At 67.8% G+C, this 14,007-nt stretch overlaps 1 protein-coding gene across 1 annotated transcript in view; it reads right to left on the bottom strand.

The window, feature by feature from the left end:
- RYR1 (ryanodine receptor 1) overlaps nucleotides 1-14,007 on the bottom strand; it is a 52,973-nt gene that overhangs the window by 20,636 nt on the left and 18,330 nt on the right. The window contains 27 exon segments of the mRNA XM_082299651.1: nucleotides 480-595; nucleotides 1,032-1,155; nucleotides 1,555-1,630; nucleotides 1,994-2,071; nucleotides 2,332-2,472; nucleotides 2,727-2,816; nucleotides 3,018-3,096; nucleotides 3,402-3,565; nucleotides 4,854-4,994; nucleotides 5,076-5,166; nucleotides 5,567-5,787; nucleotides 6,237-6,406; nucleotides 6,876-6,996; nucleotides 7,082-7,193; nucleotides 7,816-7,996; nucleotides 8,566-8,701; nucleotides 8,790-8,884; nucleotides 9,181-9,313; nucleotides 9,382-9,496; nucleotides 9,772-10,045; nucleotides 10,297-10,440; nucleotides 10,626-10,737; nucleotides 11,149-11,349; nucleotides 11,663-12,680; nucleotides 13,080-13,306; nucleotides 13,530-13,616; nucleotides 13,713-13,878. Of these exon segments, the coding sequence (XP_082155777.1) occupies nucleotides 480-595; nucleotides 1,032-1,155; nucleotides 1,555-1,630; nucleotides 1,994-2,071; nucleotides 2,332-2,472; nucleotides 2,727-2,816; nucleotides 3,018-3,096; nucleotides 3,402-3,565; nucleotides 4,854-4,994; nucleotides 5,076-5,166; nucleotides 5,567-5,787; nucleotides 6,237-6,406; nucleotides 6,876-6,996; nucleotides 7,082-7,193; nucleotides 7,816-7,996; nucleotides 8,566-8,701; nucleotides 8,790-8,884; nucleotides 9,181-9,313; nucleotides 9,382-9,496; nucleotides 9,772-10,045; nucleotides 10,297-10,440; nucleotides 10,626-10,737; nucleotides 11,149-11,349; nucleotides 11,663-12,680; nucleotides 13,080-13,306; nucleotides 13,530-13,616; nucleotides 13,713-13,878 (4,613 nt within the window).

Raw genomic sequence — 14,007 nt, 5'->3', positions numbered from 1 at the left:
AAGGGGGATCAGGGGGGTCAGGGGGTCCCAAAGGGGTCCCAAGGGGGGTCAGGGGTTCCCAAGGGGGTCCCAAGGGGTTCCCAAGGGGGGCTTGGGGGGATTCAAGGGGTCTAAAGGGCCCAAGGGGGGTTTCAGGGGGTCCAAGGCGGTTCTCAAGGGGGTCCCAAGGGGGCCAAAGGGGGGTTCAGGGGGAGGTTCCAGGGGATTCCCCAGGACTGGGGGGTGTCCCCTGGGATTTGGGGGGATCCCGTGGGTTTTGGGGTCTCACCCAGGCCAGGGGCTGGGGGTGTCCCGAGGCCATTTCGGGGACTCCCAGGGGTTTGGGGGGGTCTGAAGGTGCCCGCTGGGATTTGGGGGTGTCCCGGGGGTTTGGGGGGCTCTGAAGGTGCCCGCTGGGATTTGGGGGTGTCCCGGGGGTTTGGGGGGCTCTGAAGGTGCCCGCTGGGACTCGGGGGTGTCCCGGGGGTCTGGGGGCTCACCCAGGTGGGCGATGAACTCCTGCGCGATGTCCATCCAGCGCAGCAGCTGCTGCAGGAAGCCGAAGGCGAAGCGCTTCTCGATGGACGACGTGTCCAGCTCCATGTCCTTGAGCCCCCTGCACCGGGGGGACCCCAAAACTCAGCACCCCCCCGAATCCCCTCCCGATCCCCCCAAAATCCCCAAGACCCCCCCCTCCCTCCACACCCCCTCATCCCCAGGCTCCCTCTGTCCCCACAAGCCCCCAAATCTTGGGGTCACCCCCGGGTTTTAGGGTCCCTCCCTGAGATTTTGGGGTCCCCCCCAAACACCTGGATCCCTCCAGGACACTCAGGATCCCCCCAGCCCTGGTCCCCCCCTGAATTTGGGGTCTCTCTGGGGATTTTGGGGTCCTCCCCTGGATTTTGAGCTCCTCCTGGGACCCCCAATTTCCCCCCGGTCCCTGGGCTCCCCCGATCCCTGACTCCCCCCACACTCCAGGTTCCCACTGGGATTCCGGGTGCCCCCGGGGGGCTGTTTTGGGGTCCCCCGGGGGGTTTTGGGGTCCCCCTCACCGGGTCACGGCGTATCCGTGCAGCTGCAGGAACTTGAGCAGCTCCTGGGCCTTCTCGCGGTCCCGCGCCTTCTCCTTGGCCGTCAGGGTGTCGTAGGGCACCAGCAGCGGGTGCGAGCCCCCCCCTGCGCCCCAAATCAGCCTTGGACCCCCAAATCAACACCCCCGACCCCCCCCCAACCCTCCTGTGCCCCCCCCCCCCCCGCAGCTCCCCGGGGTGCCCCCAAATCAGCACCTTCTCCTCGGCCCTCGGTGCGTCATGGGGGATCCCCCGCACCCCAAACCAGCTCCTGGACCCCCCTAATTAACCCCTGAACCCCCAAATCAACACCCTGTGCTCCCTTGGACCCCCCCAATTTGGGGCTTTGGGGGGGTCTCACCCTTGGCCTCCAGCTCTGCTGGGGTTGGAGGTGTCCCAGGGGGTCCCCCCAGTTTGGGGCTGGGGTCTCACCCTGGCTGCCCTGGGGCGGGGGGTGTCCCAGGGGTGTCCCAGGGGGTGCCCCCGATTTGGGGAGGGGTCTCACCCTTGGCCTCCAGCTCCAGCTTCTTCTTGCGGCCCCAGGTGTTGTGGTAGTTCTCAGCCAACTGCTCCGCCATGGCCTGGGCAGCGGGTTGGGGGTTGGGGGGTTTTGGGGGGGTTTTGGGGGGGTTTTAGGGGGTCTGGGGGGGTCAGGGGACCCCAGGGGACACAGGGGGACAGTGGGGATACACGAGGTGACACAGAGGGACACAGCAGGGGACATGGGGGGGCACTGGGGGGACACGGGGGGACATTGGAGGACACTGGAGGACACTGGGGGACACTGGGGGACACTGGGGGACACTGGGGCGTCCCAGGAGATACTGAGGGACACTGGAGGACACTGGGGTGACACTGGGGGGACACGGGGGGACACTGGGGGGACACTGGGGGTCACTGGGGGGACACTGGGGGGACACTGGGGGGACACTGGGGGCCCTCACCTGCAGCTCCCGGGACAGCGTGACCCCGCTCAGGTCCACGGGCTGGGGGCTGTACCCGTGGGAGGGGTCGTAGGTGGCCTGGGGGGGACATGAGGGGGGGTCAAGGGGATCCCAATATTTTGGGGGGCCCCTTCCCCACCCCACTGACCCCCACTGGGGGCATTTCGGGTGCGCCACGAACCCCCCCAGGTATTGGGGGTCTCCCTTCTCCAGCCCACTGACCCCCACCACCCCCCAGGTGATTTTGGGGTGCCCCACGCCCCTGATTCCTCCCCACCACCCCCCAGGTGATTTTGGGGTGCCCCACGCCCCCCCCCCCGGTGGTTTTGGGGTCCCACCTGGGCGCTTTGGGAGATTTTCCGCGTTTTCTTCTTCTCCGTGCGCTCGTCCTCCCCCTCCCGCGCCTTCTCCACCGTCCACTCCCAGGCCAGCATGGCCTTGAGGGACTCCTTGATGGGCCACCGGTAAATCTCCTTGTCCTGGGGGGCACGGGGGGGTCCCCAAAGTCGGAGCGTTTGGGGGGGCCATGGGGAGAAGCAGGGATGGGGGGGGGGGGCTCGGGGGGACGAGGAGGGGGTGGGGTCTCCCAGGGTGGCCTCGAGGGACTCCTTGGTGGCCACTGGGAGATCTCCTGGTCCTGGGGGGTCTGGGGGTGTCCCCCCGGGTCTGGAGGTGTCCCCTGGGTCTGGGGGTGTCCCCCCGGGTCTGGGGGGTCCCGGGGGTCCCGTGGTACCTTCTCAGAAAAGGTCTTGTAGGGCCTCAGCATCGGGTGGGTTTTGGCTTCTTCATCCACGGCCTCCCCGAAAGTCCAGTTGTTCTGGATCTGGGGGGGACATTGGGGGGGACATTGGGGGGGACACTGGGGGGGACACCCAGGGCTGAGGGTCCCGGAAGCTCCGTGGAGCTGGAACAGCTCGGGGCTGTGCAGGTTTGGGGGGGCTCAGAGGGGCTGGGGGGGTCCCGGGGGTGTCCCACAGGTCTGGGGGTCCTGGGGGTGTCCCGGGGGGTCCTGGGGGGTCCCCACCTTGTCGAAGGCCCACTTCTCGTGCGTGTACTCGGCGTATTTGTTGATGAAACCATCGAGCTTCTCGGGGATGATGACACTGGGGGGACACGGGGGGGTCAGGGGGGATGAGCCCCGTGGGGGTCTGGATGGGGCTGGGGGATCTGGGAGAGGTTGGGGGTCTCTGTGATGATGAGGGTGGATGAAGATGGGGGGTCTCTGGATGAGGATGGATGGGGTTGGGGGGCTCTGGATGAGGATGGATGGGGTTGGGGGGCTCCATGCTGAGGATGGATGGGGTTGGGGGTCTCCAGATGAGGACAGATGGGGTTGGGGGGCTCCATGAGGACGGACAGGGTTGGGGGGCTCGTGCTGGCACGGTGGGGGGCTCTGTGTGCGCCCTACTTGAGGGTCTCGACGGGTTTGGGGTCGAAGTTGCCCTCGGCGTCCACCGAGGCCTTTTTCTCGGTGCGGGACGAGTAGCTGGCGTCGGCGTAGTCGGGCGGGAGCGCGCCGGCGATGGCGCAGAGACACGGCATGGCCAGCTTGTACAGCTCCGCCTCGAACTTCTGCGGGCACCAGGGCACCGTGCACAGTGCCACCGGCCCCGGGTCACCAGCGTCACTGGCCCCATGTCCCCAGTATGACCATCCCCATGGCCCCCAGTGTCACCATCCCCATGTCCCCAGTATGACCATCCCCATGTCCCCCCAGTATGACCATCCCCATGTCCCCCAGTGTCACCGGCCCCATGTCCCCAGTATGACCATCCCCATGTCCCCAGTGTCACCATCCCCATGGCCCCCAGTGTCACCATCCCCATGTCCCCCCAGTGTCACCATCCCCATGGCCCCCAGTGTCACCATCCCCATGTCCCCCCAGTGTCACCATCCCCATGGCCCCCAGTGTCACCATCCCCATGTCCCCAGTATGACCATCCCCATGTCCCCCCAGCGTCACCATCCCCATGTCCCCAGTATGACCATCCCCATGTCCCCCCAGTATGACCATCCCCATGTCCCCCAGTGTCACCAGCCCCATGTCCCCAGTATGACCATCCCCACGTCCCCCAGTGTCACCATCCCCATGTCCCCCAGTGTCACCAGCCCCATGTCCCCAGTATGACCATCCCCATGTCCCCCCAGAGTCACCATCCCCATGTCCCCCAGTGTCACCAGCCCCATGTCCCCAGTATGACCATCCCCATGTCCCCCCAGCGTCACCATCCCCATGTCCCCCCAGCGTCACCATCCCCATGTCCCCAGTATGACCATCCCCATGTCCCCCCAGCGTCACCATCCCCATGTCCCCAGTATGACCATCCCCATGTCCCCCAGTGTCACCATCCCCATGTCCCCAGTATGACCATCCCCATGTCCCCCCAGTATGACCATCCCCATGTCCCCCAGTGTCACCATCCCCATGTCCCCAGTATGACCATCCCCATGTCCCCCCAGTATGACCATCCCCATGTCCCCCAGTGTCACCAGCCCCATGTCCCCAGTATGACCATCCCCACGTCCCCCAGTGTCACCATCCCCATGTCCCCCAGTGTCACCAGCCCCATGTCCCCAGTATGACCATCCCCATGTCCCCCCAGCGTCACCATCCCAATGTCCCCAGTATGACCATCCCCATGTCCCCCCAGTATGACCATCCCCATGTCCCTGTACCCCCAGCTCTGTGTCCCCACTGTCCCCACATCCCCTCCGCCCTCACGTCCCCACCCCAGTGTCTCCACATCACCCCCATCCCCCCATCACCACCAGACCCAAGTGTGTCCCTGACATGTCCCCAGCTGTGTCCCCAGGTGTGTCCCCTGCCCCCCCAGGAGTGTCACTCGCCCCCAGACCCCACCTTGTGCGCCAGGGAGTCGAAGATGCCCCAGAAGAGCTTCCTGGTGAGGTGCAGCTCCTCCTCGGAGCTGACGCCCATGTTGGGCCACCCGCTGGGCAGGCAGTAGTACCTCCAGCAGCGCTCGTAGTGGTTGGTCAGCAGCTGGGGGGACGCGGGGGGTCAGCGCGGCCGGGGGGGGTCAGGGGGAGGGGGGCAGGCACAGGGACCCCCCCCGGGGCTCACCTTGAGGGGCATCTTGGCGAACTCGTTGAGGATGGGGACGTCGAAGACGAGGCGGCGCAGGAGGTGCTGCAGCATCGAGGGGCGGATGTACCTGGGGGAAACGGGGGCTCAGGGGGGTCTGGGGGCTTGGGGTTCACCTGCAGGGCACCACGAGGAGAGAGGGTGGCACACGGGGCCACGGGGAGGGGCCATGGGCTGGGTCACCCATGGGGGTTGGGTCGGCCATGGGGGCTGGGTCACCCATGGGGGTTGGGTTGGCCATGGAGGTTGGGTTGGGTCACCCATGGGGGCTGGGTCGGCCATGGGGGCTGGGTTGGCCATGGGGGCTGGGTTGGCCATGGGGGCTGGGTCACCCATGGGAGTTGGGTTGGCCATGGAGGTTGGGTTGACCACAGGAGCTGGGCCACCCATGGGGGCTGGGTTGGTTTAGGGGACGGATGCAGATCCATGGCGGGCACGGGGCCATTTTGGGGCCCGATTTGGGGTGGCACCTGCAGAGGGCCATCAGACACTCCTCGATGGCGTCGCGCTGGGCCTTGGTGAGGGCGCGGCCGCGCGACAGGCGGTAGATGGTGTGCAGCATGGAGTCCACCATGATGGCGCGGTGCTCGGTGCCCGCGAACAGCGGCGCGCACTTGGTGATGAGCGGCAGCACGGCCAGGCACAGGTAGCGGTTCAGTGCCAGCGCCATCTCCGTCGTGCTGAACGTCGCCTGGGGGCAAACGGGGGGTCCGAGGGGGGCGACGCACTGCGGGCACCCCCAAGGGAGAGGGGACAGGGGGCAGAGGTGTCCCGGGGGCTGAGGAGTTTGGGGCTCCATCCCATACAAGAGATTTGGGGGATCATGGATTCATCACATGGGGAAATTGGGGTGACCCCACATCCATCCCATAGGGGAGATTGGGGTGACCCCACATCCCTCCCATAGGGGAGATTGGGGTGACCCCACATCCATCCCATAGGGGAGATTTGGGGTGACCCCACATCCATCCCATAGGGGAGATTTGGGGTGACCCCACATCCATCCCATAGGGGAGATTGGGGGGACCCCACAGGAGGGAACCCAGGGGTGACCCCAGCCCCCTGCTGCAGGTTTAAGGGACGCCGTCCCCCCCGCCAGGAGTTTTGGGGTACCCCAGGGGGATTTGGGGCGCCCCTCACCGTGTCCAGGGAGGCGGCGGCGCGCATGTCGGGCAGGAACCCCACTTCCAGCACGTGGAGCAGGAACTCCTGGCTCTGCACCCCATAAACGCGGTCCAGGAACAGCACCATGGGCGCCTTGTGCTCGGGGACGAAGCTGGCGGCCATGCGGGGCTCCACCACGTTGCCGTCTGCGGGACCCCAGCGCTCAGGGGACCCCCCAGACACCCCCAAACCCTGTGACTCCCCTACAAGAGCCAGGAACCCCCCAAGTCCCCACGGTGGGCTCCACCCCGCTGTTGTTGGGCGGGACCCCAAAATCTGTGACCCCCCCCAGCTACGGGTGGGTACCCCCATTTCCCCCAGCCCGGGGTCCTGCAGTGTGACCGGGACTCTCCCTGTCCCCCCCCCCAGTCTGTACCCCCAAAAACCTCTGGGGGTGTGTGTGCCCTCCCCCCATTGCTGCCCCATTTTTGGGTACCCCCCAGTTTTGGAGCTCCCCCTGCATCCCCAGTGCCCCCCAGTTTTGGGTCGGCCCCCACTGTGGGGCCCCACCACACCCCACCTTTGCCCAGCGCCGGGATCTGCAGGGGGAGGCTGACGATCCCCACCAGGTCCCCACATTTTGGGGCCCCCCCAGGTTCAGGGACCCCTCCCCACCTTTGCCCAGCGCCGGGATCTGCAGGGGGAGGCTGATGATGCCCACCAGGTCCTCGAGCGGGACGAGCGAGCGCAGGATCGCCCGGATCCGCAGGGCCTCGCCCTTCCCCGCCTGGATCAGCTGTGGGGGTCACACGGGGGGGGGTCACACCCCGAGTCCCGGCCCCCAGGGACCCCCCGAGCCCCCCAGCCCCCCAGGTCCGTACGTGCATCTCGGGGGCGCAGCGGCCCAGCAGGTCGATGAGCGCGGCGTAGAAGGACATGATGGCGTGGCCCAGGTGCACCCGGTTCTCCTCGGGGGGCTCCTCGGGGCCGAACCTGGGGGGACGGGAATCAGGGGGGTCAGAGCCGGTCAGGGGGGCCAGGGGGTCACCAGCAGGGCCCCCACCCCTGAGCAGCACCATCCTCACCCCATCCCATCCCACCCCGTCTTCATCCCCACTCGCGTTCCTCATCATCCCCGCGTCATTTCCATCCCCACATTCATCCCCATCATCGTCCTCTTCCTTGTGCTCATCCGAAACCAAACCCGAAGCCAACTCCAATCCCAATCCCACCCCAATCCCACCCCAACATAAATCCCACTCCCAATGCCACCCCATTCCCATTCCCATCCCACTCCCGGTGCTCACGGCCTCCTCTCCCTGCAGCCACTGGGCCCGTCCCTGGTGGGGTCCCCACCCCATTCCCATTCCCATTCCCATTCCCATCCCACCCCATTCCCATTCCCATTCCCATTCCCATTCCCATTCCCATTCCCATTCCCATCCCACTCCCGGTGCTCACGGCCTCCTCTCCCTGCAGCCACTGGGCCCGTCCCTGGTGGGGTCCCCACCCCATTCCCATTCCCATTCCCATTCCCATCCCACCCCATTCCCATTCCCATTCCCATTCCCATTCCCATTCCCATTCCCATTCCCATCCCACTCCCGGTGCTCACGGCCTCCTCTCCCTGCGGCCGCTGGGCCCGTCCCTGGCCGGGTCCTGGGCGATGCTCAGGGCGTCCTGGATGGCGGCCAGGAGCCCGCTGCCCCCCTCGCCCCGCAGCGCCGGCCCGAAGCACTCGGGCCGCCGGATCAGCAGCCGCACCACCACGTTGGCGTTCTCCTCCACGCTCTCGCCTGCGAGAACAGGACCCCAAAAGTCACAGGGATACCCCAGAATTCCCAACACATGGACCTGCAAAACCCCTAAACCAGGGAACCCTAAAAGCCCTAAGCCAGGGAACCCTACCACCCCCAGCACAGGGACCCCCCGATCAGCAGCCACACCCTCAAACTGGGTTCTCCTCCACACTCTCGCCTGCAGGAACGGGACCCCAAAAGTCACAGGGACACCCCAAAATCCCCAGAACATGGATCCCCAAACCAGGGAAGCACAGGGACCCCCAGAACCCCCAGCACAGGGGCCCCCCGATCAGCAGCCATACCCCAACATTGGGGTCTCCTCCACGCTCTCCCCTGTGGGAATGGGACCCCAAAAGTGACAGGGACCCCTAAAAGGGACCCCCAAAGCACGGACCCCCAGGAGGGAACACCCGGGGGACACCTGGGGGGTCTCTCACTGCTGACAAAGACATCAAAGCACACGGAGTCGAGGCAGTGCTACCGGGGGGGAGGGGACACAGGGACCCCCTTGAGGGGACGTGGGGACCCCTGGGGACCCCGGGGGGCAGCCGGGGGTCTCTCACCGTTGACGAAGACGGCGAAGCGCAGGAAGTCGAGGTACTTCTCCCCCCCGCAGGGGTTCCAGCCGATGTCGGGGTAGCCCTTGGCCAGCAGCATCGGGCAGCTCTGCAGCCCACAGCTCGCCAGGTACGTCACCACCTGCCACAGGGGACGTCAGGGGGGACGTGGAGGGACACGGGGTGGCACGGGGTGGCACGGGGTGGCACGGGGACCCCGCTGTCCCCACCTTCTCCAGGTCCTGCTCCTTGAGGGCCAGCGCCAGCTCGTTGTTGTCGATGACGGATGCGGCTGCCACGTCCAGGGGGGTGGAGCCCTGCATGCCTGGGGGACACAGGGGACACAGGGGTCAGGGGGGCCAGGGGGACATGGGGTGACAGCCTGGGGGTGCAGGGATCCCCCCCTCGAGGTGTCACGTAGGACCCCCAAGGCGGCTGGAGGGGACAGAGGTGACAGGGAGGGGATGGGGGTGGTGAGAAGGGTTCTGGGGGTCCCAGGGGGTCTCACCCAGCCCGATGCCACTGTTCTCCAGCAGGTAGCCCAGGTGGGGGTGGCACAGGGGGCGGCACAGGGGACACAGGGGGTTCTGGGGGGGTTCTGGGGGTCTCAGGGGGTCTCACCCAGCCCGATGCCGCTGTTCTCCAGCAGGTAGCCCAGGTGGTCGAACATGGAGCGCTGGTTCTGGCGGCTGATGCGGCAGAAGTAGCAGAGGAAGCGGCAGCAGTTGGTCACCATCTTGGGGAACCGGATCTCCTGGGGGGCACCGGGGGGTCAGGGGGGCCTGGAGGGTCCTAGGGGGGCACCCAGGGGTGGGGGCTCACCTTGGACTCGCCGCCGCCCAGCACGCTGACCATCACCTGCATCACCGTCTCGTGCATGCCCAGCGCCCGCATCAGGTTGGGGTGCTGGTAGAACACCTTGTTGTTCATGATGTTCCTGGGGGAGCATGGGGGTGTCACCTGGGGGGCCCAGGGGACAGATCTGGGGGGCTGGGAGGGGGTTATGGGGTGCTCAGGGGGAGATTTGGGGCGCTCAGGTGGGATATGGGGTGCCCAGAGGGAAATTTTGGATGGTCAGGGGGAGATTTGAGGTGTTCAGGGGGGTTTCATGGGGACACAGGGGGGACATGGGGGACACAAAGTGACACAGAGGGGACACAGAGGGGACACAGAGGGGACACAGGGGGACCCAGGGGTCCCGGCCCCGCGCACCCGATGCTCTGGATCATGAGGTTCTCCTCCTCGGGGCCCATCTGCACGATGAGCAGCGAGCGGATCTGGCCCAGGCACTCGAGCAGGGCCGTGGTGTCGGGCACCGAGGTGGCGCTGATGGCGTAGGCCTTGGGCAGCGCCCGGCCCAGCTCGCCCAGCGCGTCGTACTGGCCGTGCAGGAGGCTGAACATGGCCCGCACCAGCGCCGGGCTCTGGATGAACGACTCCTGCGCCCAGTGCACCATGGTCTGCGAGATCAGCTCCTGCAGCGTGCCTGGGGACAGCGGGGACAGCGGGGACACTGGGGACACTGGGGACAGAGTGACCCCTGTGCCCAGAGCACCACAGCCTGCGACATCAGCTCCTGAGGCGCTGGCACCCTGGGGACACCCTGGGAGCACCCACCCTGGCCACCTTCTCGAGGCCACCTCGTGTGCCACCTCGGGGACACCCCGGCCGTGTCCCGGGCACAGCTGGGCGTTCTCCCGAGTGTCCCCGTGCCCCGCCCCCCTGTCCCCTCCTTACTGGGCACCGGCGGCTCCTCGGGGGGGGTCTCCTCCTCCTTGGCAGAGCCCCGGACCCCCACCACCTTCTGCACCAGCCCCATCAGCCGCTGCCGCAGCGACGTCTCCTCCTCCTCCTCCTCCTCCTCCTCGCTCAGCTCGATGCCTGGGGGACACGGGGCGTCACAGGGCTGTCCCTGGGCTGTCCCTGTGTCCCCACATCCCCAAGGGGGGCCCCAGGGTCCCTGGATGACGGTCCCCATGCTGGCAGGGATCCCAGAACGGGGCCCCAGTTCCCCAGGGGTTGTCCCCACGCTCTGGGGGGTGTCCCCAGCACCCTGTCCCTCTCACCGCAGTGGGCCAGCAGGTCATTGTGGAAGTCCAGCAGCTCGTCCCGGATGTCCCCAGGCACTGGACACTCCTCGTCCTCAGCCCCTCCCTTGTACTGCATCAGCATGTTGATCTGGGGGACAGGGGGACGGGGGGGACACGGCAGGACAGGGGACACGGAGGGACACGGAGGGACACAGAGGGACACAGAGGGACACGAGGTCAGCGGGACCATCCCACAGCCATCACCCCATGTGTGTCACCCACATGTCCCCGTGAGCGTCCCCACACTGTCCTTATGAGTGTCCCCATACTGGCCCCACGCTGTCCCCATACTGGCCCCGTGAGTGTCCCCATGCTGTCCCCACAGTGTCCCCACGCTGTCCCAACACTGTCCCAACGCTGGCCCCACGCTGGCCCCACGCTGGCCCAACGCTGTCCCCACGCTGGCCCCACGCTGGCCCCACGCTGGCCCAACACTGTCCCAACGCTGTCCCCACGCTGGCCCCACGCTGGCCCCACGCTGGCCCCACGCTGGCCCCACCTGCTCCTGCGGGGGCGAGCGGAACTCGCGGGTGCGCCGGGCGGTCTCTGCGGCCGACATGGTCATTGCCCGCATGAGGTGGCCGTAGCGGCGCCGCTGGTCGCGCTGCAGCCGCTCCACGTGGCGCTCTGAGAAGGCCACGATGGCCTCGACGCGGTGCTGCAGCTCCCGCTCACACAGGTGCTGCAGCAGGTGGCACATCTGCGGGGACACGGGAGACACTGAGGACGTGGGGGACACCATGGGGATGGGGATGGGGACCCCCAGGATGTCCCTGCGGGCTGGAGATGGGGACAGGAACCCTGGGAGGGGGCGTTGGGGGGAACATGGAGAAGGGAGCCCGGACAGGAACCCTGGGAGGGGACATGGGGTGGACATTGGGGACAGGGACTCCAGAGAAGGAGCAAGGACACCGGGAAGGAGACCCCAGGGAGGGGACATGGAGAGGGGACACAGAGGCCCCAGGGAGGGGACACAAACCCCCATCCCTGCAGCCCCCCCGCCCCTCCCTCACCTGCAGCTTGACCGACTCCGGCAGCTTCATCTGCAGCAGCCCCTCCTCCAGCTCTTCCTCCTCCTCCTCCTCCTCCTGCACCTCCCCGGCCTCAATGGCCTTCGTCCTCCTGGCCTCCTCCTCATCCTCCTCCTCCTCCTGCAGTTCTCCAGCCTCGATGGCCTTCCTCCTCCTCACTTCTTGCTCCTCCTCCTCCTCCTCCTCCTCCTCTTCCAGCTCTCCAGCCTCGATTGCCTTTCTCCTCCTTGCTTCCTCATCCTCATCCTCCTCCTCCTCCTCCCCGGCCTCGATGGCCTTCATCCCCTCCTCCTCCTCCTCCTGCTCCTGCCCGTCCTCCTGCCGTCCCTCGCCGTCCCTGCGCGCGTCCCCGAAGACGCGGGGCTCGATCATGCGGAGGACGCGGCGCACGTCGGCGTCGCCCAGCGCGCCCACGGCCAGCAGCGCCGACACCAGCTTGAGCACGGGCACCAGCTGGAACTCCACGCTGCCCCCCACGGGGTCGCGGGCGTGGGGGCCGCCCCCGGCCACGGCCTCGGCCAGCATGCGCATGGCCTTGGCGCCCAGCTCGTCCAGCGGGATGGCGGGGCTCAGCGGGGCCCGGCCGCCGCCGCCGGCCGCCCGGATGAAGCAGGGCTCCGAGAAGTGTGGCTGCGGCCGCAGGCAGGCGCTGGGCCCCACGCCGGGCGGGCCCGGGCAGCGGCCGCCGCCGGGGAAGAGCGCGATGGCGCGGGTGGCCTCGGTGATGGGCACGATGAACTCGGCGCTCATGGAGGAGCGGGCGCGCTGCGCCGCGTCCAGGTGCATGGCCAGCAGCAGGTCGTAGTAGCCGGCCCGCAGGGGTCCCGGCAGCTCGGGGCTGTCGATGGCGAAGAGCAGCTGGGCCTGGTCCACGTGGCTGCAGAGCGCGTGTGCCACGCGGTTGTTGCCCAGCGCGCACACGGCGCAGTAGAGCCGCAGCGTGTGGCACTGGAACTGCAGCAGCTCCTCCCGCTCCCACAGCTCCAGGATGTCGATGCACCTGGGGGGGCCGGGAAATGGGGGTCAGGGTGGGGGGACACAAGGAGGGACCCCTGGGGGGGCCGGGAAATGGGGGTCAGGGTGGGGGGACACAGGGAGGGACCCCTGGGTGGGATGGGAAATGGGGGTCAGGGTGGGGGGACACAGGGAGGGACCCCTGGGGGGGCCAGGAAATGGGGGTCAGGGTGGGGGGACACAGGGAGGGACCCCTGGGGGGGCCGGGAAATGGGGGTCAGGGTGGGGGGACACAGGGAGGGACCTTTGGGATGGGAACCCCAAGGTGCCCCAGGGATGGGACCCAAGGATCTACTGGAGATGGGACCCCAAGGTGCCATGGGCATGTGACCCCACGAGGCTGGGGGTCCCCTGGGTGTCCCTGGGTGTCCCTGGGGGTCCCGACCTGTCCTCCTCAGGGATGTGCAGGGCCATCATCTGCAGCGGCTCGGAGCACTCCACGGCCCAGCCCTGGCGCTCGCCCAGCCGGGCGCTCTCCACGGCCAGGTACTCGGTGGGCATGCGGCTCCAGGTGACCGGGCTCAGGTGCTGGATGACCAGCCGGGGCGGGCACTGCGGGGCCGGGTTCTGCCGCTCGCTGCTGAACATGGCCGCCGAGATGGGCATGATGTTCTGGGGGGGCAAAACGGGGCTGTCAGGGGGCCGGGGGACCACCAGAGAACCCCCAGCACCACCAGAGGTGCCAGGTCACCCTGCTGACCCCCAGGACCTCCCTCCATAGCCCCCAACACCCCCAGGCCCTCCTCGTTGCACCTTGCAGCCCCTCCACCCCCTCCACAGTTGCCCCCCAGCCCCTTCCCACCCCCAAACGCTGGGTGGGGGTCGCAGGCCTCACCTTGAGCTTGCCCAGCTCGAACTGGAGCACGTTTTGGGTGGTGGGCAGCACGAACACCGCCGGGAACAGCTTGGTGTTGGGCTCCACCTGCGGGGCAGCGGCACCGTGAGACCCCCGGGGCGGGGTGGGACCCCCCGGGACCCCCCTGGGACCCCCGGAGCCTCCCCGGGGGGCACAGCTCACCTGGAAGAAGGTGTTGATCTCCTTGCCGTTGGCAGTGAAGGTCATGAGCCCCGTGGCCAGGTCCACCAGGCAGCCGATGACCAGGTCGGTGTGGGACACCCTGGCCTGCTGCGCGGGGGCCGCAAACTCCCCCCCCCACACCATGTAGCAGTTGCTGCGCTTGATGCTGGGGGGGGACAGAGGGGTGAGACCCCCACCGACCCCCCCCGGGACCCCCAGAGCCTGGAACCCTCCCCTGCTTCGGGGGGGTCACGTTCTGTGGGGCTGTGGAAAGGAATCCTGTTTTGGGGTCCCA

The sequence above is a fragment of the Coloeus monedula genome, assembly GCF_965178545.1.
Source record: "Coloeus monedula genome assembly, chromosome: 33".
Taxonomy (NCBI): Eukaryota; Metazoa; Chordata; class Aves; order Passeriformes; family Corvidae; genus Coloeus; species Coloeus monedula.
The sequence above is the reverse complement of the archived record's forward strand: the minus strand, read 5'-3'. Positions and strand labels throughout refer to the sequence as shown.